This window comes from Macrosteles quadrilineatus, unplaced genomic scaffold, assembly GCF_028750875.1.
Source record: "Macrosteles quadrilineatus isolate MER2022 unplaced genomic scaffold, UCM_ALF_1.0 Scaffold_14__1_contigs__length_3811126, whole genome shotgun sequence".
Classification (NCBI taxonomy): domain Eukaryota; kingdom Metazoa; phylum Arthropoda; class Insecta; order Hemiptera; family Cicadellidae; genus Macrosteles; species Macrosteles quadrilineatus.
In genome coordinates, this window is record NW_026542607.1 from 271,468 (window position 1) to 297,807 (window position 26,340).

The 26,340-nt window shown below is 34.1% G+C and overlaps 1 protein-coding gene across 1 annotated transcript in view; it reads right to left on the reverse strand.

Annotated features, from left to right (window-relative positions):
- Nucleotides 1-26,340, reverse strand: part of LOC129004997 (brain-specific angiogenesis inhibitor 1-associated protein 2-like) — a 67,700-nt gene that overhangs the window by 21,673 nt on the left and 19,687 nt on the right. The window contains exons 3-4 of the mRNA XM_054433739.1: nucleotides 3,109-3,184; nucleotides 1,754-1,846 (exon numbers count right to left, since the gene is read on the reverse strand). Of these exons, the coding sequence (XP_054289714.1) occupies nucleotides 1,754-1,846; nucleotides 3,109-3,184 (169 nt within the window). The remainder of the gene's footprint in view (nucleotides 1-1,753; nucleotides 1,847-3,108; nucleotides 3,185-26,340) is intronic.

Consider the following 26,340-nt stretch of genomic DNA (forward strand, 5'->3'; position numbering starts at 1 on the left):
TATTTATTGATATTAAAAACGGAAATAATTGCATTAATTTTTGTTAGCATTGAATATGAAAAGTGTACCAGATACAGTATCAAAAAGACATTGGATCACAGAGAAAGTTTGAAATTATAAAATCTAGTTAGCACTGCATCTTAATGAATCTATGAATATCTGTGAAAGTAGTTAATCCGTGGTTAATGAAGCAGAAGATTCCATTTAACCATGAATGACGGCTTCAGTACATGGATAGATAAATTCATTTTATGAAAGCCCATAAAATGCTAACCAGAAATGATAACGCTTTAATCTTTGTAGGATAAATTTTAAATTTGTATAGTACATGAATAAAAAAAAGCGAAACAACGCGATACCAACATGTCTTATACTGGTAAATTTTTTAAATTTATTTAAATTATATGTCGTAAAATAATTACTACATAAGAAATCCACTTGTTTGAATACAACTATAAATTATTACATTTTGTTTCATAACCGTATTTAATTTGTTTTATCCGAAATGTTTAAGCTTTATTCTATTTCACGCATTAAATATATTTTATTATTGAGCACACTTTAATACCAGATATAAAAACTGCACAATATAATACTAGACATAATTTCTTAAGTGGCAGTAATTTTCATAAATTTAATAATAAATAGATAACTAGAAGAACTACTTTAATTTAATATATTTTTTATTCAAAAATTTCGTACACAGCAATGTTTTTCTCCCCACATGAAGAACTTCTTGTTTGGGGAGGGTAAACCCCTATATCAGCTGACCCTTGCCAGTATATAGCCCAGTGGGGTTTAATAAATCCCCTTTTATCTTTTCCAAATCCCGACCCTCACTGACCACTCGTCTACACAATTCCTCCCAAAAGCCTTTTTATTCACTGTAAATCCTCAAAAGCCACTTACTTTCAAAAGCCTTTGAGCAGGATGAATGAGTGAGGAATATGCAGTGCTAAGAACCTTAATGAATTAACTTCCAGATAGGGATATTTTACAAGTATACCTACTTTATATTATTAATAGATTTAAAAATAAATTAACTTACCGTCTACACCGTTATATTTGGCATTTGATTTGCTAACAGCTTAAGTTAACACAAATAATTATTAAATGGGATAGTGGGATGAAGCAAACACAGATTTAACATACAAGATGTCACCAAGCTTATCCGGACAATAGTATTGTTTGAGAACCATAGTTACATTACAATATCCATTACACATATTGATGCCTTTAGAAAGCGATAACAGTAACAGCTATCGCTATCTGGTATACAGACCAACAATGCTATATGATCATGTTTGAATTCTAGGAAAAACGAAATTGTTTACTCATAATTTAGATGAAAATAAATCAAACCAATGTAAAATTAAATATTTACCGAAGAGTGTATTCGTTTTTTTCCGAATCCATTTCTTGTCCAGTTTCAAAAACTTTCGAAAAATATTATTTCAAAATTAATTATGAGAAATAAATTTAAAAATTTGATTTTTCATTTTTAAGACTATTGACAGAACGTCAACACATTACAATGAATTATTGCGTTAAATCACGTCATAAAATGAGGCAGTAAGATTGAGGTATATTATGAGCAAATTATGCAATTACATCCCAAGAGGAAAGAGAGATGTAGAAAGATATCAGAAGAAATGGAACAGTTTGCGAGCTCTTAACAAAAGTCGCTAGTCATTGGACTGAAGAATACGCCTAATACAGTAATTAAATATTAAAAACTATTTCATAATTTTACCAATATCCGAAGAACCGCCCCATGTTCCTTGCTGGGACTGGCGAGCGAGTTTGGTGATAGCTTCTACGTAGAGTCTAGAAGCTGCCGCAGCCCCTAAAACATTAACATAACCCTTAACACAATAGTCGGGGCAAAAATTACAACAAGTAATTTATAGTAATAGCCAATACTCTATAATAGTAGTTTATGCAACGATCGCGTAAAGATAGTGTTAACGACACACGTAGAAAATTTTAGGTACGAGCCTTGGTGAGTGCCTTAAAACTTAAGAGTGTCGTACATTATTTACGCGAGTTACGTAGGCGGGTACAGTTTCTTAACTGCGCTACGCTAATATTGATTGAAACTATTGAACTGAAAATATTGATTAATAATCGATATTTTAAAATATATCTATTATAAAACTAAACTATCATTACCTAACCTAACCAACCAAACTTGCTGATGGTGAAAAAATCGCATGAAGGTTTACTAATCGAATCGATGGTTTCAATCAATATTAGCATAGCCCAGTTAAGAAACTGTACCCACGTAGGCTACACTATTTTACCTACGACCGGTTTTTAATTAGGCCTACTAATAATCACTACTCAAAACTTCTAAGAGAGGTTATGTTTTCGTTTAAATAACCTCGCATTGGCACTGACATTGATGCAACGACACATTATACCAAACACGAATTGCACCAATCGTTAACAATTTAATTGGTAAACAGCTGATTAATTGAAGTTCGAAGCATTACAATTTTACTTCTTCTCTCTCAATCCATAAACCTTATTGGTCCGTTACCCGGTTTGTTAAGTAAACAATACTGTTATGTGAAACTTTTCAATTCTGAAAACTGAACTGAAACGGCTACTTTATAAACGGTCGTAGGTAAACTCTATAAACGATTAAAGAGTATAAAGCAGTCTTATTTTTATGAAGTGTAACGCCAAATCAACTGAAATTACATTATTCTCGTTCAAACAATGTTAATTTATTACTGTGGACTTTTACTCCAGGTCTTTAAAGTTGTGAGGTGGGGCTTTATGAAGTAAATGTTAATTGGTCTCCATGGGAATTTTAAACACGATCTAGAATGTCAAAGTTTGCCTGTTATATTATGTTTATTATTGTTTTAATCATTCAAACAGCTGATTAAATTAAACAGCTGACTTAATTTACACATGGACATTTTTATATCTTTTCATATAACTATTTTAGCTACATAAAATCCTGAAAGAAATAAGTTTTATATTTTACTGTTACTAACTTATTAACAGTTAGTAATTTATTTTCAAAAGGAAACATAATATTAATATCATGCCAATTAGGAGGGCGTTTATAATAGCAAAATGTAGTTTTTTACTCACCATGTAACGCTTTCAGGTAAGCCTTTCCTGCATTTATCATCTGCCGGGCTCCTGGATTGAATTTATCCAGGATATTCTGGAAAAGAAAAACATTCGTTAGAATCATAAAATTGAACAATTAAAATGTATAGATAGGTTATAAACAACTTTAAATAGAATTTAGTTTTCAGTAACACCATTAAATGTTTGAAATTAAGGAATATGAGTATCGGTGTGGTATGTAGTATCATCAAGTAAAACTAACACAGATGTAATTTGTGTAAAGTCTTCAAATCGTCACTTAAAAAATAGACAGTATCAGCACCATGACACACACTTAAAATATATCGACCTTAAACTCAAACTCAAAGATTTTTACGATTACAATACTTTCTACATTGTACTATGTATAGAAGGAGAAAGTAAAAAAAATGATCACCATTACACTCTTTAGGTCTTTTTAAATTATTGTTTTCAGATGGTGATTCAACAAATATGTTCTTGTACAGTCTAAGGATGGCCATAATTAGGCACAGTAACTAGTTATTTGTGCAACTTAAATGATTACTAAAAACCAAGTATTAAATATAATTTTTAACACATCCTCATATTGCAAAACCCACAAATATCTAATACATAAAAAAAAGATAACATCTGGGCTTACAATAAAAAGTCGGCCAAAAGTTAGACATGTAAAATATGTCACATGGAAGAAGACATTCCCGCCTATACAAACCTACAATGTACATACCGGTGTAATAAATCGCTAAACCTTGTGCAAGTTTTACAGCCCATTGTTATTTCCATACAATACTTGAGACATCCGTTAAGTGGGTATACTATGTGGGTCTACTGTGCTGTCAAGTTGCTAAACATGAACCAAGTAGGTGAAAATATCACTGGGCGAACTTTGGAATGTTTGTCGCAATGAATAATACAAAGGTTTGTTTTGTCTCGTTGTTTATGGTAGGTGTGACTGTAAAGGTGAGAAGATGTGTGTTGAAATTATTCTTCACATATTTTCGAAATGCGAGTGTACTTGTAAGGCTCGGAACAATAAAGTAAATTTAAGGGATTCGCATTTCTACAAATAACATTAAAAACTGTTGGAAACAACCAAATTTGAATAGACAAGATTCAAGTTGTCTGGCACCAGTTTGATGCAATATTTGACTGTAAAGTGTACAAACTACCGTAAAGTAGACATTCGATTTATGTTAGAGTTGTGGCGAATTTAGAAAAAATACCCCCGCCGCAGCAAAACTTTAGACCAAGCGAATCTATTTCTGGCTGATTACATTTTTCCTCAAATATTTAAAGTTAACAAAATACTAATTTGTCAAGAAAACACAATACTACTAACTGTATCACAATTTCGCAAAGAAGACGCAACAATATATTATTTTGTTAAGGCGAATTTTAACTCAAATAAGAGTTGGGAAAATGAATGTGGGATTGACAACAATACATCACGTTGCTTCTTTAATGAGTAAGATCAGCTGTTTATTTAGTTAGAATCATTTTATGTATGGTTTTTAAAAATAGAGGTTTCTTGTTCAAATACACAGGGACTTATTCAAGTCCATTAGTCTTGGATTTTTCTTAAAGCTGGGTTTTCCTAGACGCGGAGTCGGCCAGCGGAGAGCGGACAACGGAGAGCGGAATTGAAATTAACATGGCATTCCGCTCCGCTGCTAGGAAAACAGTAACATTAAATTACCTAAGACAAGCTGAGTCCGCTCTCCGTTGTCCGCTCTCCGCTGGCCGACTCCGCGTCTAGGAAAACCCAGCTTAAACGACCAGTGCGCCTTCATCTTGACGCGAATTTCAAAACTACTGACTACAGAATCGAAATACTGTGCTAAAACTATTAGTAATTTACGGAATTTGAACTAGAGCCCCAGGAAAACAATCCCGTCCTGTAATCACTACATAAATCAACTAAAAAAACAATGTGTCCAATATCACAAACCTACTACTTTTATGTAATTCGAATAACTACTGTTTTACTTTTACACATATAAATATGCATACATTATGCCACATGAACAAATATAACCGCATTACAAAGCGTAGCTAAACCACACGTCCCACCTTAATCCCCACTTAACCCTGGGTCAGCCCCGGATTGTACAGGGGTAGTTTGTAGGGGGGAGGCAAAATCCAATCTCCCCTCCCCATTGGCCATCATGTTGTCAAAATGTTCTAATCGAATCTTCTTATTCCTTTCAATTGTCCAGGTGAATTGTCGAGCCTTTTGTGAAATTTCTGGTCTGAAGCCAGGGATTTATCAGAAGGGTGGTGTTACTTGAGTTAAAATGCTTTCTGAAATTGATTTATAACGTGTTAGTAGTTTGCAAAGTTGTAAAAATTTTAACTTTTTGGAACAAATTAAATTAGTACATAGGTTTTTCTGCTACAAAAGTCTTTAAACGACGGTCCCTTAAATATTTAGGAAAATTTCAAAAACGTATCTAATGTAGGAACTGGGACAGACAACTCATCCACATGAACTAGCTGTAGCTTGTTAAAATTTCAAATAGAGCAAGGGTAAATTAGTGTGGTAAAGTTCTATTTCTACCTCTATTTTCGATACTTTCGTAATTTATGCCAGAGTGTGTGACACAATGTATGCTAAAGTACGTTGTCATTTTAGTTGGCTTGGTTAAAAAGTCGATGCATAAGACAAAAATTGGCCAATCGGTAATTTACGGTAGTACTGTAGTCTTTTTCGTTGGTTTAATCCAACTATGACCATTTAAACTGTCTACAGCTTTAATATGGGAATTAATAAAAGTCCCTAGCCTCAATTGTCAAAGATAGAACGAAAAATTTCACATTGATAAAGTTTTCACCATTATAGAATAACCAGAAGAGAAATGGTTTATTGTCAAACGAAGAGAAATATGACAATTACTAAAAACAGGATTAACGTAGGAAAATGGAATGAAAACACACATGAAGAAAAACAGAACACACAAAACACCAACAAAAACGCGGAGGTGGGAGGATTGTAGAACGTGGAAAACCAACGGAGAGAATTATAAATGGAAAATAAAAGGGACAGTAAACCACAAGACGGAGAAAGGGCAGAAAATGAGGAGAGAAATGACGAGGAAACGTGAACGTGAAAGAACCAGAGAAAGGGCAGCAACTGGGGCAAGTGGCGAGCCGAGATCTTAGATCACGATCTGAAAGTAGCATCCACAAAACCGCAGTTGATTAAAGATAAACATTTGGTATTTGACAACGTCTAGTTCTCACAGACTACATCCGTCCTGAACAGTGATCACACTGGACCAGTATAGGCCTAGAGCTCTTAGGAAGAATCAGTGTCCAAGACTTATGATTTCACCTATAAAAAGTGTCTGTATTTTAAATTTATTCTGACTAGGGTTAACGCCAATTTATTTGCAAGCGAAATGATTTGGGTTTTTACACAATTACCAACATTTTTTAGCTTTTCTCACCCAAGATGGCCGACCACATTTGGACGTTAGTTGGATCTGGATAGGCGTGCTCCATCTATATGTATTGTGGTCGTTGGTTGTGTTCTGAAGTAGAGGTTGACATTGACTTTGAATTCTACAAGTATACGTATTATCGTATTAACTAAACGGCGAGCTTCTTGGCGAGCGAACTGTCTTTTCTTGGTACTCGGGATAACCGAAGCAGCAAATAAGCAAAAATCTTCCCCAACTGAAACTGAAAAAAATGGCGTTGGCGGGACCAACGCGTTTGATGTTTTGCAGAAATGCATCATCGAGACAAGCTACAATGCAACTGAATGAACTTTTGAATTTTATAATCTGTGTAAGAAGTATAGTATACTTAATTTGTACATAAACGAAATAAATGGTGATTGGCGGAAATTGAGCCCCGAGCCTTCAAGACGAGAGTATGGGCTCTAACTACTATAAATCCCGCAAATACGTGCATAAAGTACGAGTACTTACAGTACTTATAGTAGTAGTACTCGTATCGTAAATAGTAACTGCATTTATTCTTATTTATTTGTTATAGAATGGTGAAACTATAACTTTCACCATTGACATATGCATTTCATTGGATCAAGATTAGATCAGAACTGTTATAGTTCAATAGACGTCAGTCACTGAATTCAAGGTGGAACATCTGTATTGAGTTACAAGCCTGGATCGATTGGAAATAAGAAGTTCATACAGTCGGTCTTCAGTGTTGTGACAGAGTTAATTTTACAAACAACGTGTAAAAAACTATTATGTAAGATTTTGAACGACATTGAGTTGTTTAACGCTATTTACATTAAAATAAATAACCAACTTTAGTTTATTCCCTTACAAGATATTTTTACTATGTAATAAAGTTATACAAATTAATGTTTAGTTATACAATAACTAAGATATTAAATTTATTCTGACACTTTTGGGCAGTGTTTAATTTTTTAGCGTATTTGAACAGTCCAAACGTTTTAATCCAAGTGGACTACCCAAGTCCTTGCAAATTAAAAAAGATTATGCTTTTTGTGTTCATAATTATTTTAAATTTATTACGATTGGCAGCAGAACATATTTGAGTTTATATGGATGATTTCTAAAAGCATTGTTTTCACTGATCAAAATTCCGTTTCCTTTTCTCTTCTTCCTTAAGAAAAATGCTGTTCACACTTACTTAAGTTATTTAAATATTAAACTTTGGTAGTAATACAAATTCAGTCAAATCCACTTAACTTAAGCTAGTCCCATTGCTTCTCAATTTCCAAATGAACGAACAAAAAGGACGGAACTTTCTTCGCGAGGAAGGAAGCGACAGGACTTAGTTAAGCAGTTGAGATGCTAATAAGGCGGCTATTTGTTCGCAATGGCGTTCCTCAGGGCTGTATTCCTGGGCCGCTTTTGTTCCTGTTGCTCTTTGTGCTAATCCAGCGTGGACGATTCGTTAAAGTTTCGGGGAAGAGAAATTGTTCGTAAAATTGGGAAAGGATGAACAATCTCGATTAAGTAGGATTGTTAAACTGTCCAAAGTAATATTTTTATCAATAATTTAAGTGGGGGTAGTATTCAGGCTGAGTAAAAATAGTCAGGAGGTCAAATAATTAAGTTTAAATTTAAAAACTTCACCTATATTCATTTATGTAACGCTGCAGGAGACACGTTTAGTAACGGACTGATTTGACTGAACTCTGTGTTTATGTTGATATGTTTTAGTGTACACTGATCACAACTTTCAAAAAGTGGTCTGTTAATTTCCAAGATATACAATTTTTGTCAAATGTTTGTTTTATACGAAAAATTTATTAATTCTTCATTTATATTCTACAACCTCAACTTCCCATCGTTATAGGCTACTGAATTGGCGATTTTATAAAAAAAAGTGGTCCAATATCACATAAAAGTGTTCAATTTTCGTCATTGAGCTATCGATTAATTAATGATGCTACTATCAGACAGTTTGGTGTTATATAGTAAAAAGACCAGGGTGTGGACTGTTTCTTGAAAACCTAAAATACCAATGGCGTAAATAAAACATAACCATAAACAAAACGTAAGTCAGTAGTAGTCGCAATGGTAAAATAGTACATGTGGCCAGTTTTGAGCCAGCAACCTCTGGCAAAGTATGCCACTACACTACCACTGAGCAATCTTCGTTGTATATGCTAACAGAAACTATGTTCACTGGCCAAAACCGGGTTCAATCCCTCAATATGGAACTGACCACCATAACTCCGCCATGACTTCACCATAGCTCCATACATCACCTCTCTCCGGTTCACCTGTCGCGCGCATAACTACAGATTGCTTAATCAGGAATAGAAAGCGGTCTGCTTTGCTTCTCGCCTCAGTTACTGTCCGCGACGTGACATGGAAAAGGCGGGTGATCCGTAAAAACGGCGGGAAACTGTAGATTGCAACCACTAGGAAAGTGTCGTAAAAACTGGTGTTTTACGACTGGGCGCTCTAATTGTTTGCCACAGATGAAATGAAAACCTTAAGTGTTTTTATGAAATCTAGGGTAGTCGAATGACCCCACAATGGGGAATTTTTGTGATTAAATTGAGTTGCATGCTATTATCTCATTTGGATTAACAACTTGTTTGGTTTTGTTACTTTATACAGATATTCCAATTTTAACGAGTGGAGTTTTTTTAAAAGGTTGTTGACTTAATAAACCCACGACGAATATAAATAAATGATACATACAACAAACTTAGCGATTTTTAAATATGAAAGTTTGAACAGTGTTAAAATTATATAGCCATGAACTTGAAACAGTTTTTACCAAAAAGTGAAAGAAGGCCACATCATCGGTGATGGTTCGAGCAAATCATACTCGATTATAATTTCGATCCCAGAGCCGAAACCAATTCCGATTTTCAAGGTTTGGAATTAGTTTCCAGAAGAAGTTCATCTGATGCTCTAATCTTACAAAACCTGTAATTTTAACTCATATAAACTACTTTTGGTCTATATTCGTCCTTGATGTGGAGTACTCTGCGACTTTTGAGAAACTTCTAATAATTCTGAATGTACAAGCTGCGAAAGGGTGTAATCGTACAAAATATTTCGTTTGTTTGCTATAAAATGTAATTTTAATGTCTAGCTTCTTAATTACCGTTGATAAGTTTATAAGGCCCCGGCCACACGAGGCGAATTTAAGCCGCGCGGCTTATCTTCGCGCGAAGTTAAGCCGCGCGAAGTACCTGGCCACACGGGGCGGATGAACCGCTTCCTGTTGGGTTTTCCCAGTATCAGTACTTTATTAAAACATAGTTCAGTTCACTCTTTTTAGTCATGGGCGAAACACTTATGTTAGTTTGTGCATTAAAAGCGTGTGGTGATCTGGAACGTTAACATAAATCATTGGGTCCATCCCTTCATAACGGAAAAACAATTGTTTGTGTTCCAAACCTTTTACGAGCACATGCGAAACTATAGTTAGGAGTTCATATGTATCAAACATTGTTTGAACACCACACAACCGGTAAAAAATACACAAAACAAACTCAAATACCACTGGAAATGTCCGAAGAATATCTCCAATGAGCGCGGCTGCCGCGCGGTCGAACCGTATCGTGTGGCCACTCTCATAAGACTACGTGTGTCATCCCCTCCAACGCGGCTTAACTTCGCGCGGTCGGGGGACGACATGTTGCGGCTCAACCGCACATGCGGCTAAACTTCGCCTCGTGTGGCCACTCTCATTTGATTCAATGTGAAGCCCTTAACTTCGCGCGGCTTAACTTCGCGCGGTTAAACCGCCTCGTGTGGCCGGGGCCTAACAGTTTGTTTGTTTCAACAATTCTAATAAACCGTATTTAAAACTATTTTGACTGAGATAAATATTTGTAATCTCTTGTAACAATATTGCAACAAACATAAAACACACAAATATTATAATTTAATCTAAAATAAGATGAAACATTTAGTCAACATTAGCGCAATCCACCAATATGAAAAACTTATAATAATAGGATACGATTTAATGGTAAGATGAAAAGTTTAGCACACTTAAACTCTATGATAGAACGAAGTGAGATGAACTCTGTGACTCAAACAGCTTTAACTCAACCTCGATCAGCTGTATTTGTAGCCAGGTTCATATTAAAAGCAATAATCGCAGTTGATGACAGATGATCAAGGACAGCTGGGTCCAGTTTCGAACCATCAAAGATTTACCAGTACCATTTACCACCTTATGCAATTTCCCAATATAAATGCAACGCGATTTCTTTATCGTCACAGTTTCAGTAATTACCACGATACATGATTACATGTGATGCTCTGCGGTTGCTGCAAGGAAGCACGAGTTTTCCTTGACCTAACCTAGAAAAGGTCGTGGGATGTCGGTTACTCAACCGAGTAGTCGTGATTCGATTTTTACAACCGAATAGATATTTTGTGGCAACATATAGAACGTAATTAACGTAACTTAACGTAAATTAACGTAACTTTGAGTGCCATGTGAATCCATAGTGGTCTCACACCGGGTAAGGACTCTCTTGCCCCGTGAGACCACGTTGGACTCACATGCTAGTTCTGGATAAACTGCCCTGTGAAGTAAACTTGGCTTCACAGAAGGCATTAAGAACAAATCGCTATGGAAAAATTTCAAAACCGTAATACTACTTTGTCAATAGTTACAGATGTACAGTTTCAGATTTACAAGTGTGAAATTACAGATTTCGTTAGGATTATTTTGTAAAAAAAAATAGTTTGTAGGAGCTCCAACACAATAAATAAATATTAGTGAGTTGAAAAGTAGTTGAAGAATCACCTATGGAATTAATAGAAAATATTCAAATCAATTTGGTAAAATAACAGCTACCAATTGATGGGGGTCGAAAACTGTGGTGAAATTAATAGTCATCCGAGTTGGGTGGTTTCTCAACTCAAGTCACTGGATTATGATGGTCAGAACCTTAAACGCAATCGGTAAATTGAAAGAATCGTCGGGCAATATAAACAAAAAGTATCAAATGATTATACTGATACGACGTAAATCATCAATAGCTCAATATCAAGTTCAACAGTCGCATAAAAATAAAACTAACGATATTCATACATTATATTTATTTGCCGATTGCGCATCAACTTTCGATTTTCTCATCCGATAACTTGTGTTAAGAAACTACCCATGTATTGTATATCGATTTACCGATTGCGCCAAAGCCTTCGACCCACATCATCCGATGACGTTATCGGTTGTTTATACACTCTTCGTCACGCCCTATTGTTTATTGTCCTGTTTCTTTATTGCCTGGGAGTTAAAGACTGTTTCGAAATTATAGGGACGCTCGTTTTTGTAATTTACTGCCCCAAGAGCAGGTATGGCCCGGGCGTTTAGTTTTTGAATTCCAACGAGTCTTTTGTTCACCCTTCACGTGGGTTAAAATATTTTGGGAAACAAAAAGAATCGGTAAAATGCAATCAGTGTTGTTGTCTTTTTACACTCATCATGAGCGTATCCTAGTTTATTCATCCATAGGCATAAATATGTTGCATTTTTCTTCAGTTTTTTTTTTTTTTTTTTTTTTTTTTGTTAGTGTTTAAACACTACTTTTTATATAACTTTTACCATGAAAACTTTTTTTTACGTTAACAGTGCGCATTTAGTTTTAAATTGGTCATTATCGTCAAAAATACTATTTAAAATATCTTAAACATTGACACAAATTACGAAGTAGCATTATTATAAGAATGTCCTATGAGTAAATCATCTATTTTCTTCAACAATTAAGTTTAAGTCACTTATATCAGCTTATTTGGATGAAAGTGACATAAATTTATCATTTGTTACCACCTTGTGTTGATTTTTTTTAAATATTTAGTTTATTTGTTTATTACTATGAGTTGAAAGCCTGTAAATTAAACTAATAACCATAGTTAAGAGTAATAACTATAGAAATATAAAATTTTCAAATAAAAAGTACAGGGTGTTTGGGAAAAAAGGTGTTTATCGCCCAATACCGATTCCTACATGAACCTTACATTTACGAAATTGACAAACCTAATTCGAATTACAATAGTTTTGTCCTCAAGCGTAAACAAAACGTAGTCGATGTAAGCAGTATATTTCACAAAAAACACAAATCAAGACTACGAGCAAATGAATGCACGTATTGATCAGCGTCTGCGAAGTATTGGTGCACAAGCTACAACAATAATGTTAATTTATTCATCAATAGCTAATCGTGGAGTTGTAATTTTGGAATTTATTTAAGAGTATATTTCGTGGAGATATAATGTCATAATATGTATTCATCTCATGCATTATGTACCTACTAAGCTAAGTAGCACCCAATTAAAAAAAGGGTATTACGTGTCCAAAAATCCTTTTATCCAGGAAACACCGCGCCAAAATTACATCTCTACAGGAAGTTCCCGCCAAAGTCACGCACGAGTTGAGGTTAGGTTCGCCACAACAGGTGGACGTGGGCTATCAGCTGACAACCATTTAACAGCTGATTACCTCAACAGCTGACTCGTCTGGAGACAGTCACTAAGCTACTCAGCACTTTTCAATTGGAAAGGACTGGCTCGTTTAAAATACATCAGTTGAGTTCTTTACGCTCCGCGAGGCAGGATTGTTGCTTGGTAACAGAAGACCTTTGACGGGAAATTGAAGAGATACTGTGAAGTGTTTTCAACAGTTGGAACCAAATACCAATTGAGAAAAGAAGCACTTGTACGACTAAGAGAGCAATTAGAGTTTCTCATAGCTCGGAAATTAATGACTTTGTGAAAATAATTGTAGTTACTTCAGTCGTGTCATCCTTAACTGCCCACTACGGGTAGGTGTTTAAAGGCACTTCTGATTAAATAGTAATTTTTAAGGTAGGGTATTTATTTTTGAACTACGAAGGCTAGAGTTCAAAATATTACTTAGATATAAGTATCTTAAACTTCATGTTGTTACTGATTATTTATTAGTTAATGTCTTCACTTTAGTTTATATCTGTTTGGGTAAGGGTTGTATAGGTAAAATTATCTATAAGTATTGATTTATCTAGTGATTATAGTGCAGGGCGTGCTTTCTAAAGCCTCCATCCATAAAGAAAACAAATAAATATTAAGATTAACAAGCAGAAAGAGAATTCTATTTATTCAAGAACTCCTTTCATTATAAGCTATTCCACGGTAATGTTTAGCGATGTAATGTATTTTGAAATACTTATATTTGTTCAATGCGGATTAAAAATAAATTTGGTAAATGTTGTCATTGGTAATATCGCTATTTATTGTGTTTCAAAGACCACCACATGTAGACATTCCAACTCATAGATGAAAAGTTGTAGGTTAGAAACTAGCTATTTGATCAAAATCACGCTATTCCAGCTGAGATGCGTTTGGTTTCGGATCTTCACAAACGCGCAATCAATGTTTGATCATCCACTGATTGCACGAATTGCGCACCTTGCTTGCGAGACCCAGAGAGGTCGCAATCACAGAAGGTCGCTTGGAACTGGTTATAACGACCTTCGACCTCGGGTGCCCTTGAATGCCCTTTGGATGATGGGGATTTCTCCACCGGAGCGGTCAAAGTCTTGGTTGGAGTCCTGGTTCCCATAGACAGAGATGCTGTGGTCTTGATTATCCGATCTTCAGTTATCCTATCTTTGCTACCGACGCAAGCACTGAAATCGTGCAAGTTCCGTGAGACGACATGATTCGTAACACAGTGGTTGCGTTGAGACAACCTTTAGCTGTGCGACTGAACTCGGAAGATACGCCTTAGGCTTTAGGTATCTGTACTTTACAAAACATGGAGGATAGGCCTTAGGCTTTAGGTATCTGTACTTTACAAAACATGGAGGACAGGCCTTAAGCTTTTGGTATCTGTACTTTACTGTATTCAAAATATGGCATTAGGTTTTAGAAAGGTTTTAGGTACCTGTACTTTACTGCACTCTTTAAGATATGCTTTAGGTACTGTACTTTACTGTACTCGGAAGATAGGCCTTAGGCTTTAGGTACCTGTACTTTACTGCACTCTGAAGATAAGCTTTAGGCTTTATGGCTTTAGATACCTGTGCGACTGAACCCGGAAGATAGGCCTTGTATTAATCTAAAGCAGTCAATTAACACTCATATTCACGATTTACAAGCAGAAACAACTATTACATTACCGGTAAAACATGATTAATGTCTTTATTAGCACATAACCTATATGACCATTGCTTAAGGTCTACAAAAATTCAAACATATTCCCCTGTATAACCCATGATTTTCAACAAAACACTTATCTAAATAGGAGGAATGAGGGTAGAAATCTATGTAATGGGAGATCAAGATTAAAAAAATATGTATAAAGGATAGTTTTAGACTAGATTCTAGTGCAAAACACGTTATAAAACATACAGTGTTCTTGGTTAGCAAAATATGAACATAATCATGTGTAAAACACTATTTTCCGAAATGAAATAAAACAAATGCCAACAACTAACGAGTATATTGTTATAATTGAGGATCAAGACTTTTGGAAATATACTTGTATGAAGGAGTTTGGCCAATATTGTACCGCAAGGAAAATGCAGTGTGCGTGAAAAAGGGGAGAAACATGGAACGAATACTTTATCAGATTTGTCGGCTGTATTGGAAGGGGGGGGGGGGGGGGGGTAGAGTTGATCTAATATTTATCTTACGCCGTCATCTGTTCTAAATTCTGTATTGTCTTTGGAGCACTCAAAAATTTAAAAACTCCGTATTTTGATTGTCAGCTATTCTAAAATTTCTTACTACAGTGTAACTGTATATATATTGTGTTATAATTGGGTGGTTCTATCAAATTTTATATCAAAAGTTTGTTTTTATATATAGTTTAAAGTTTATATATATATGTGGATCTTTTACCTCAATAGGTGAAAAGAGGGACTTAGTATTTATGGCAGTAGTATTGTAAGACTACATTCTCGTATCTCATAACATTATGCCTTAAACCTCCTTCTTATGATAGATTTATTATTATAAATATAAGCTGAAGAAATGTTTAAGGTAAGATACAGTAAAGCAGAAAACTCTTTTAGCTTTCATTTTTGTTGTCATAACAATGCAATTTGTAGATTTACCAAATACAAATATATAACATTCATGTATATTGCCAGAAATGTTGACGATCCATACAAACAATATTGGATAATTATACATGTCAGTTTAAACTGTTATTAAAATAATGTTACATAACAAGTTTAGAATTCTGAAAAAAATATTATATAGAGACAATTTCCAATATAGTTAGATAGATTTTACGCCTATTAAATCGACAATACATATAAAACATTACAACCTAATATGTACAGTATATTGTTTTTATTTACACCTCATCCCGATTTACCAGGGCATAAGTAATATATAATAATAGTGTATAGCCTATTGATGTTTTAAACTTAAATTATGCTATTCTAGCATTATTATGAATAATAATAAAAGTATTAAAAATAAATGAAATATTTTAAAACTGCCAGAAAGATATTTTCCAGTATATGTGCAGAATCCCTTTATAAATTAAAATAGACTAAAAAATAAGCACAAAAATGAATGTAAAATGTTAAAAAAATTAACAAGGGCCTTATGGGTTGCCATTCTGATGATGAAATGTAGACCGAAAATCAAAACAAATGGTAGAAATTCCAATCACATGGTTTTATTTACAGCGTGGGGTAAAAATAGAGAAGTGTAGCCTATATTACATATTTTTGGTCGAGTTTTCGACCACTAGACGACCTGTAGTTATTATTAATAGTTGTGCATAATTGGTGAAAATTAACAACAATTAATACAATTTATATTGTACGAAAAAATATATAATTTAGCGATTCATATCAAAAACTTATCACAACATGTATTAGAATTCCAAACTCACATGAACATTATGTTGGCAGTATTCCAACTTAAACATCTGGCTAAAACCCGGAAAATCTAACGGGGAATTTTAATGGGAAATTAGGGAAAAGAGAGGTAAACTGTGTAATACCGCGTATTATTGCCTAACTTTGCTGAAACAAGCTGTTTAAACGCTGAGCCGGTAGAATAAGCCTTAACAGCCTCCTTAGAGTAGTCTTTAGCGTCGCAATGGCCTCCTTAATGTAACAAGGAGATGAAATCAGCTTAAACTCTACTCTTAGGGCTGATGTTTCTGTACTCGTTAAACTAAGAAGACATGCTAAGCATTATGCTTAAAGGTTTACGGGTATGGGGTTTACATTTTACATATATTTTATTCCTCTAGGTTCTAACACGGAATTGCATTCCACATTACTTCAGACTAGGTCTATAAGGAGTCGAGACATTATCACTTAGGTAAAATTAATTTGTGATAAGCGGTATTTGAACCCGAGACATTGGAGACAGAAGACCCGCGCCACAGACAATGGAATAAACCATTATATTGTCTGTGCCCGCGCTCTACCATTAGACCAGCTCCCTCTTTTTAGTGATTACTAAATTTTTTAGTGAGTACTATAGAAAAATATATACATACATTATGAATTTGAATGGGTGGTGTTTTTTACCTATCGGGATATCACAACGAGCAAGTAAATCGGTCCCGGGTCTTACCATGAGACCTACGTTATTAGTGTAACGGTAGATAGTTAATCCTATATGGGAAATTAACTAAGATTACAACTTATTTTGATTGAATCACTGACAGATTGTGCTGCAGTGAAATACCAATTTCTTTCGCATACATAATAATTCAAAAATATTTACTGTGTTTTTATAGGTGGTCGGAAAATGAGTGAGTGTTGAAAAGACACTTGCACGTGTGATGGACTAAATTTTATCGTCAAATTGAACCATTACTCAAGCACAGTACAAAAAAAGTTTTATTGAATTTCTTGAGCTTTCGGTGTAATAAACTGTTTTCCACATTCATCTTTTTATACAAACAAATTTGAATCCATTATACTAAAAAAAATTTTAATGTCTCCTTAAAAGTTTGCCAATAATTATAGGTTACGTACTACATTCTTGCACAAAGTCTCTAGCATTCTCCAAAGTGGTCTTGGTTAGAACGCGAAAATTTGTAGTTTGTAATGTTATTTCCCAAAAGAATAACATGTAAGGGAAACTTAAAATTCTTTTGAGGTGGTTAACATTTTGAAAATGTAACATTTTAAAATATTCCTGAGGTTTTGGATCAAAAACCAACAATCTTGCCAACTCAAATTGCTTTACCCTTTAATTCATACTCAACTGTTCCTATCCTTCAGTTATGTTCAGTACAGTGGGAAATAGATAAAGATCTAGCCAAGAGATAAAACATCTCAGAGCCATTCACTGGACTGAACAGAACTAGGAAGATATTGTCATCTGGATCTCTGCCCAAGCCTGTAGAGGCTTAAGCTGTATTTAAGGCTTGTGTAGGTATTTAAAGGCTTGTAAGAGTTATTAATACCCCCGCCGCAGCAAACCTGCAGACTAAGCGAATTTCAACTTGTCTGATTACATTTTTACTCAAATATTTCCATAAATAAGACATATTATTTATTCCCTATTTAAATAACATTAAATTTAACAAGTGCTTAGGTTTGCTGCTACGGGGAAGGTAAAAAGTGTTTTTTTTTACCATACGTGAATAGTATAGGATGAAATAAATAAATTTGCCAAATTTTATCAATATATATCCATAAACAAGTAAACTACAACAATTTTAATTTTCTCCATAAGAATAACATGGGAATTTTAAATTAAACTATTTTTGAATTTTCTCCGTGACCGTTAGGCATACAACAGCGCTTCAATATATTAAATTATTTCTTTTTTTAAGCTCTACAAAACGGTATAGAAATAAATTGCAAAATTTTTTGTTTTTAGGGTAAAAAATGGGAAAAACACACCCCATAAAACCCCCCATAAACCCCTGTTCCCATGGTCCGATTATGCTGGATCGCGAACTCGTTCAAATAAACGTAGGTTTACACGTTTGTACCAAATTTCATCAAAATCGTATCATTTTTGCTCGAGTTATCGCGCTAACGGACACACACACATATATATATATATATACATATATATATATATATAAATATATATATATATATATATATATGAGTTTGAATGGATGGTGTTTTTGGCCTCTAGGGACCTCAAAATGAAAAAGTAAATCCGTCCCGCGTCCAGGTCTTACCATGAGTACTACGGTAATAGCTTATTCCCTATATGGGAAATTCGCTAAAAGGTGTTTAATATCTCCCAGACAACTGATAAAGGTCAAATTTAGTCAAAATAATTGAAGAAATAGTCAAAACAGCTTAAATTTAGGCCTTACAGCGTTTAAGGTCTAGTATAATAGGTCTATGGCTATTTAATGCAAATCTTAAGGCTTAAAGGTTAAGTTGGGTAGATGCTGGATTAACTTCTTAGGTTTTCAATTCCAATCATGTGAAATACAGGCCTACGTGTAAACCCATAGGAAATACAGCATGAAAGAAACAGCAGAAGACCAGTGACAAGGCTTGGTTTTCACAAAGCAGCAGACATATAAATCATTCTCAAATAAAATTCTCAAGACGGTCTCGTCCCCCCACCCCCCTAGGAGAGTTGTATGTCTTGGGGGGTTCGGCTTACGTTGCGGGTTCTGACATGATTTAGGCCCACTTGGGGCAGAACAGCGCTGTGTGGAATAATTGGGGATGAAAATATCAGAAAATATTACTTCAAAGTGTGAGGAGTTCTTTTAAATTGATGAAACGTTTAAGGGGTTCAAATATTGGTGATATAAGTGTCTTGTTGGAATAAATTATATCTTTGACGTTTGTATTAGGTTTTTTAAGAATACAGATGTCAAATTAGGTGATCGGTAGATATGGGGGTTTAAAACATGATAGCTGACGCTAAAAATAAAGAAAGTAGGCTACTTATGATTTTGTACATACCTTAGCTTCCTTCTGTATAATATTTTATATCATATTAAATCGTATTAGAAAATCATAGTAACGCCGGGTTTTCCATTAAATTGTTAAGCTATTTAAGACAAAATAGCTTTTGCTAAACTTTGAAATTTCGACTGTACCATTTAATGGGTTTGATGGTAATTGATAATATTGTCATAGATAAAACATACTATTGTCTAGTTGATAATTTACAATGATACCGATTGTTGAAAATGTGCAATTAAACCATAAAAATACTCCCACCGCAGCAAACCTGCAGACTAAGCGAATTTCAACTTGTCTGATTACATATTTACTAAAATATTTCCATAAATAAGACATATTTATTCCCAATTTAAAGAACATTAGATTTAATGAGTGCTTAGGTTTGCTGCTACGGGGAAGGTAATCAGTGTTTTTTGACCAAACGTCGATAAATAGGAAGAAATAAATAAATTTGCCAAATTTTATCAAAATATATCCATAAACAAGTAAACTACAACAGTTTTCATTTTCTCCATAAGAATAACAAGGGAATTTTAAATTAGCACTTTTTTGAATTTTCTCCGTAACCATTAGGCATACAACAATGCTTCAATATACTAAATTATTTCTTTCTTTAAGCTCTACAAAATGGTTGGGAAAGAAATTCCAAAATGTTATGTTTTTATGGTCAAAAATGGGAAAACCCCATTTTACCCCCCATAAACCCCCGTTCCCATGGCCCGATCATGCTGGTTTGCGAACACGTTCGAATAAATGTAGGTTTACACGTTTATACCAAATTTCACCAAAATCGGATGGTTTTTATTCGAGTTATCATGCTAACGGACACACACACACACACACACACATATATATATATATATAAATATATACATATTATACTAGCTGTACCCGCGGGCTTTGCCCCGTTTAACTTCATAAATGAGCTCGTTCGCATGGCTCAATCACGTCCTGGTTGAAGTTCGTTCGCTACGCTCACTTTTAGGTTAGATCTCGTTTGCTGCGCTCACTTGCCTTCAGGTTAGCTCGTTCGCTACGCTAACTCGCCTCCAGGTTGAAGTTCCATTTATGATATTATAATCAATATAAGATATGAATTTGAACGGATGGTGTTTTTGGCCTCTGGGGACCTCAAAACAAAAAAATAAATCGGTCCCGGGTCCAGCTCTTACCATGAGACCTAGGGTAATAGCTTATTCCCTATGGGAAATTCGCTAAAAATGGTTTCAAAGTTGTATGCCGTCAATTTTAGTACCCTGTCGAAACTCCTGAAAGTCTCTTTATTAACTATTAAAATTTATTTTACTATTGTATGTAATGAAAATGGTAAAAAGCGACTTAACTCAAATTCGTTTTTATTTTACTGTATTTTTCTTGCCTGTTTTAAAAATAATTTTAAAATTATTAAAACAGAGTTATTATAATTAACGCTGAATAATTTTTATATTTAGGTTACTCATTTCAACGTCAATTCTTTTTGTACTTGAAAACGTTAAAAACATTTAAAAATGCATTTATAATGTGTCATTAACACTTTTTCCTACTTACAAGAAGAAATATAATTCTATCCTAAATGACTTCAAAGTAGAATACAAAATTTGCACTAAGTAAAAGTTATAGATTTTCTTCAAACGAAGTTTCAAACTTGAATAGAAATGGTTATACAATGAGACCGATTATCATAACACAAACACCTGCTAGGGATAGCCTTTTCAAAATTCATAATTCCAAAATTTTGTTATGTAAAGAGAAAACACGACATTACGTAGTTCAAAACATTTCTCCGTACATTTGACTGTTTGCTTACCATCTTGCAACTGGTGTGATATTTTTGTTGAGAAATTTTGTAATATTACTGTGCTTCATGTCTTCTCTCTTTTCTACATATAAACCTTTGTAGGTCTACAAAGATTATTTATGGCCGTATCGTGATATGGGACTTTATTATAGCCTCGATTCACTTTTTGAACCACTTAATAATCTGATTAATAAAAAAGTATGGTGACTAAGTCAATAGCATCATTTTGTGCTACTAATAAAATGAAATCAATTTAACTTCGTAGGTAGACCAGGAAGATTTGGACATCCATAATCAAATTGGGTATTAAAATTAATGCAATAAAAATATTTTGGTGGGAAAGAAATAAAGTAATAAAATAAACTCGTAACTGTTGGGGGTTTAACATGTTATTTAATGACTTTATTTGTAGTGAGCGGTCCATCAGCTGGTCCGCTTGAAAATCAAATAACAATTTTGTTCCAAAAATTTCAAAAAATAATAAATTAAAAAAAAAACTACCACAAAAGTTTTATCGGTGTTTTTTTCAAAATAAAAACTTTACACTAAGTTCATTTTCTATATGGCAAATATTATTTTAGACAACTCGATAGGTTTATGTATGTTATTTCAATTCTAGATATATGTGTGCTAAATTTCCAGTTGTTCACAATTCAATCTTGGACCCAAACGTAGATTGTTTACTTATGGGAACAGTAAATTCCATTTATTTATACTTCAAAAGTAATACTTATTTACAGATATGTTAATTCTCACAATGTAAACAGTTGGGTTGGTTAAAATTGAAGTAGGAAGGACAATCGAATTTAGCGGCTCAATATCTCAGTAGTTGACTCAAGTTTAGTGTTCATAAAAACGTCATTACTACTTAAAAAGGATTCTCATTAATACCTCTCTTGTATTTAAGATCCACTGAACTATGTTTATTTTATCTTTATTAAAGAGAACGAATGGTCTAATGATTTTGTTAAGCAAAGTTTCAGTACTCTAATGCTAATAACTCATATACAGTACTTAGAAAACAAGTATAAAACTATAGGAGACATAATGGCTGTAACTGAAACAAAACTAAATCCAACGGAGTTTATTATCCTAAGAAAGTGTTAGAAAGTCTTAAAACATTATAATAATAATAAAAACACAGTTTTTTGTATAGACTAACAAGAGAAATAAATAATGTTCAAATAGAATCAAACAGTTGTTCAATATCTCCACATGATCAGTAAAGTCTAGACGTGCAACAGCAATAACACTTCACAGAGGCAGTTTACACTGTGAACTGCTCTGAAGTGATTTGAGCTGCGTAACTTTACCAATAACACGGGTCTGTAGTGACGCACAGCTTTTACGTGACGTCATTTTGTGACGTCATAACACATTGTATACAAATCATCATACTCATGAAAGGGTTTTAAGTAAATCAAATTCAGTCGGTTATGACATAAATGAAAAAAATTCGTCATATTACGGCCTTATATAAAGGGAGGATTAAATTTTTAAACGCTCTTCTACATCTAAATATGTATGAAAATATTCGTCTTATAATAGTCGGTATTCTTGAAAGGCTTTTAACATTATTGGATGATTTTAATTGCCATAAATTAAAATGACATGGGGACAGAAAATAACAGCAATACAAAAGTTAGTAAATAGTGCAAATTACATACATAATTAAGAGGTTTTTTAACAAATTTTATACACAAACGTCTAATAACACTCTGGCGTATAAAATGTTGTAACTTATAGGCCTAGTCATTTACATGCGAATATACACAATAGTATATAGGCGCATTTGAGAAAAGATAATTGAAATGGTGACTTTAAATGATCTATAATGCGTTACAAAATGAAAAATATATGATGGAATTTAAAATGTTTAGACTTGAATTTTATATTATTGTTTACTTTAATAAACGAGATGGTAAAGGTACATAATATATAGTAAAAGTTGATCGATTTCGATTGGACACTCCAAATTAGACCCAATAGACGATCGGCAATTACTTTTGTTACGTGCATTCTTGAAAGCCCTGCTCAGGATGCTGCTTGGCCAAAATACATTGCGATCAATTATAATCAGCCATAACTACTTTCGTGTCAATAACCTGAAATTTCAGTAATCAACAATCGAATACAAATCGTGTTGCGTGCTGAACTGATTGTACGTTTTCTCTGGTTTCTCAATGATGAAACCACATTTTCGCTGCCTATTATAAATCAGCTGTTTTATGTCCACTTCATGATACATTTGGATTGGATCAGCAATTTATCAGTTGGTACCACAATATAAAATTTAAAAAATACATAGCTGTTCGGTCTCAACAATTTAAGTTAAACCTAGGAGTGTTGTGTTGTTATCATGTAGCTAATAGTATTAGCTAGGAACATGAATAGCCTATACGCGTGAGGAATACTGTAAGTGCAAAAATAATTCTTAACTTAAAAAAAAAACAAAAAAATACAGCTGATCTATGTTTAATGATGAAGTGTGCAGAAAACAGTTGATTAATGAAGGGCAGTGTCTCATATGTACTGCTAAACAATGTTTTAGTTATGCATTGTGGTATTATGGAAATTTAAATTACATTCATTTGCGAAAATATTTTCTTCTTAGTTATTTGTTATTCAATTTTACTAAATAAGGTGTCGTTGAATTTGTATTTTACTTTGAATTTTTATCCGTCCTGATAATATTTTACATCTGTTAAGGTTTTCATGGAATTTGACATTAAAGTATTTAAACGGCAGACATTTTGAAATGGATGTACGGTAGTTACATCAACGACATGTTATAGACATACTTATTCCGCCAAGGTAGGCCTACACATTTACAGCAAATTTAAAGTTTATATCTTAAATCTTGGGTTATAAAATAAATTATAAAAATAGGCTACACCAACCAAGACCAAGAGATGGAAAACTAGTCACCGGAGAACCATGTTTATATTGTAAAAGCATTATATTAAGTGTTTTTCTCGACCTAAGGAACTATTTTATATAAAATTTTCCAGAAAGTTTCAGGACATTCTGTTTATCACCACACTGTAAACTTCCTTAACTGGCTACAACTTTGACATAGGAATGTAGTGTCTAGTTCCACATTCAAAGGGTACTTACCTACAAACCACTGATAAACTCTATTATTTCCCCTCAAACGCAACACTTGACCAAGTATTCCGTCCACGTAATGTGACAAGGATCACAATATTTCCAGCCTACTGATCACGTAACGTAATACATCTCATAACAGCCGGTTCCAGCGAAAGTGACCGACCACCTGACCGCCGTGGAATTTCATTGGTCACCAGACGTTATTAAACCGGAAACGGAAAACAGGAAGGCGACCTGTGTAGTTCCGCTTTCCCTAGACGGGAATGTGTTGATGAGAGTGGGGTGCCACAAGGTGTCGTACTGGGACCGTTATTGTTTCGACCCTTCATTGTTTAGACGCTTCTTCCTACAGCTTATTATGAAAGTGTCAGGGTTTCCACATTAATTGTGTTAGAGACGCTTTTCCTCTTGGTTATTTGTATACGGTTTTACAAAGTGAGATTCACAGCTGTTTTGTCCAATCTAAAACACCGCAGTAAATGCAAATTATGTATATATTTGGTCAAATTCAGTAATTGACTATTGAAAAAGGTTTACTTTCAATCCCTATAGATCTATCTCCTATTTTGTTGCCATTACAGTTACTATGACACAAAAAGGGTATAAAGTATATAATTAGTCGTATTTTCGGTTGAAAAAGTTGATTTATTGGTGTATATGACGTACTAAAGTTGGATTGCCACACTTTTAACATTGTAATGAGATATATAGTTCTTAAAAGGTCTACTCAGTAGTGTTTTTAAAGTCAATGGTTTCAGGTTATATTAGTTTTTTTTTCAAAATCCATTCATAAATTAGTATTTGTATACCAAATTATATCTTAAAGCATAGGCTGTAAATTAAACCCTAACATAAGAAACACTTTATATATTATTGGAGCTTTAAAACGTAACCAAAATGCAACACTCCAGATCAAGCTCCGTACTTTACCGATTCATTTATTTGAAATATTCAAAGTTGATGTTAATAGAAATTCAGCCACATTCAATGACATATGGAGATTTATCCGATGGCAAAATCAGAGCAATCTGCCCCCCCCCCATTACCTTACCATTTGATACTATTTTTACCCCTCGTCCTTGTATACCACTTCTTAAACGCAGGTTCCGCCCTGATTAATTCTAATGGTAGTAATAAGCAAAGTGATTTGCATCAAATCACCGTCAACGACGTGGCGTTATTACTCCATTACAATGTCTGCACCTTGCAGCCTGGTGTTATGTAACAACCTTAATAACTACCGTTATTTTCTGGGGCAAGACAGGTTTTTACGCTTTACTTATTAGAGAACGATTAGAGTTTTATGCAGCAATTTTCTTCAACACGTTTAGGATCAATTTGGTCGGGTAACTGATTGTTTATGATGTCTCATAAAGGGATTTCATCTTTTAACCTCGGGCTTGTGCGGTTTAACGTCAAAGCAAGAGTGCAGAACCAACAGTACAAGGATGGACAGTAGTAATAAATATTATGGGTGGAACCGAGACTCGAACCCACGACATCGATTTATATAGTTTCACCGTCAGTAGTGCTAAAACTTAAATTATTTATAACTCAAAAACTAAAGGGAACCAAAGTATTGTTAACGCCATTTGAGTGTTACTTTAACCATAAAAAATAATGGCACCACGAGATAACAGTCTTAGTTAGTTTTATTCGTATTATTGTGACAAAATACCTATCAGCCATCAACAAATCAACAGTAGACATTAATTGACTGATACACACGACCGAAATTTAATTATTAACGTAATTACCTATAGGGAACATATGCGTTCATCACGTCACAAAATGACGTCACGTACAAGCCGTGTGTCACTACAGATCCGTGTTATTGGTAAAGTTACGCAGCTCAAATCACTTCAGAGCAGTTCTCAGTGTTGAACTGACTCTGTGAAGTGTTATTGCTGTTGCACGTCTAGACATTACTGATCATGTGGAGATATTGAACAAGTTCTTGCTTCTATTTGAACCTGTTTTATGGATT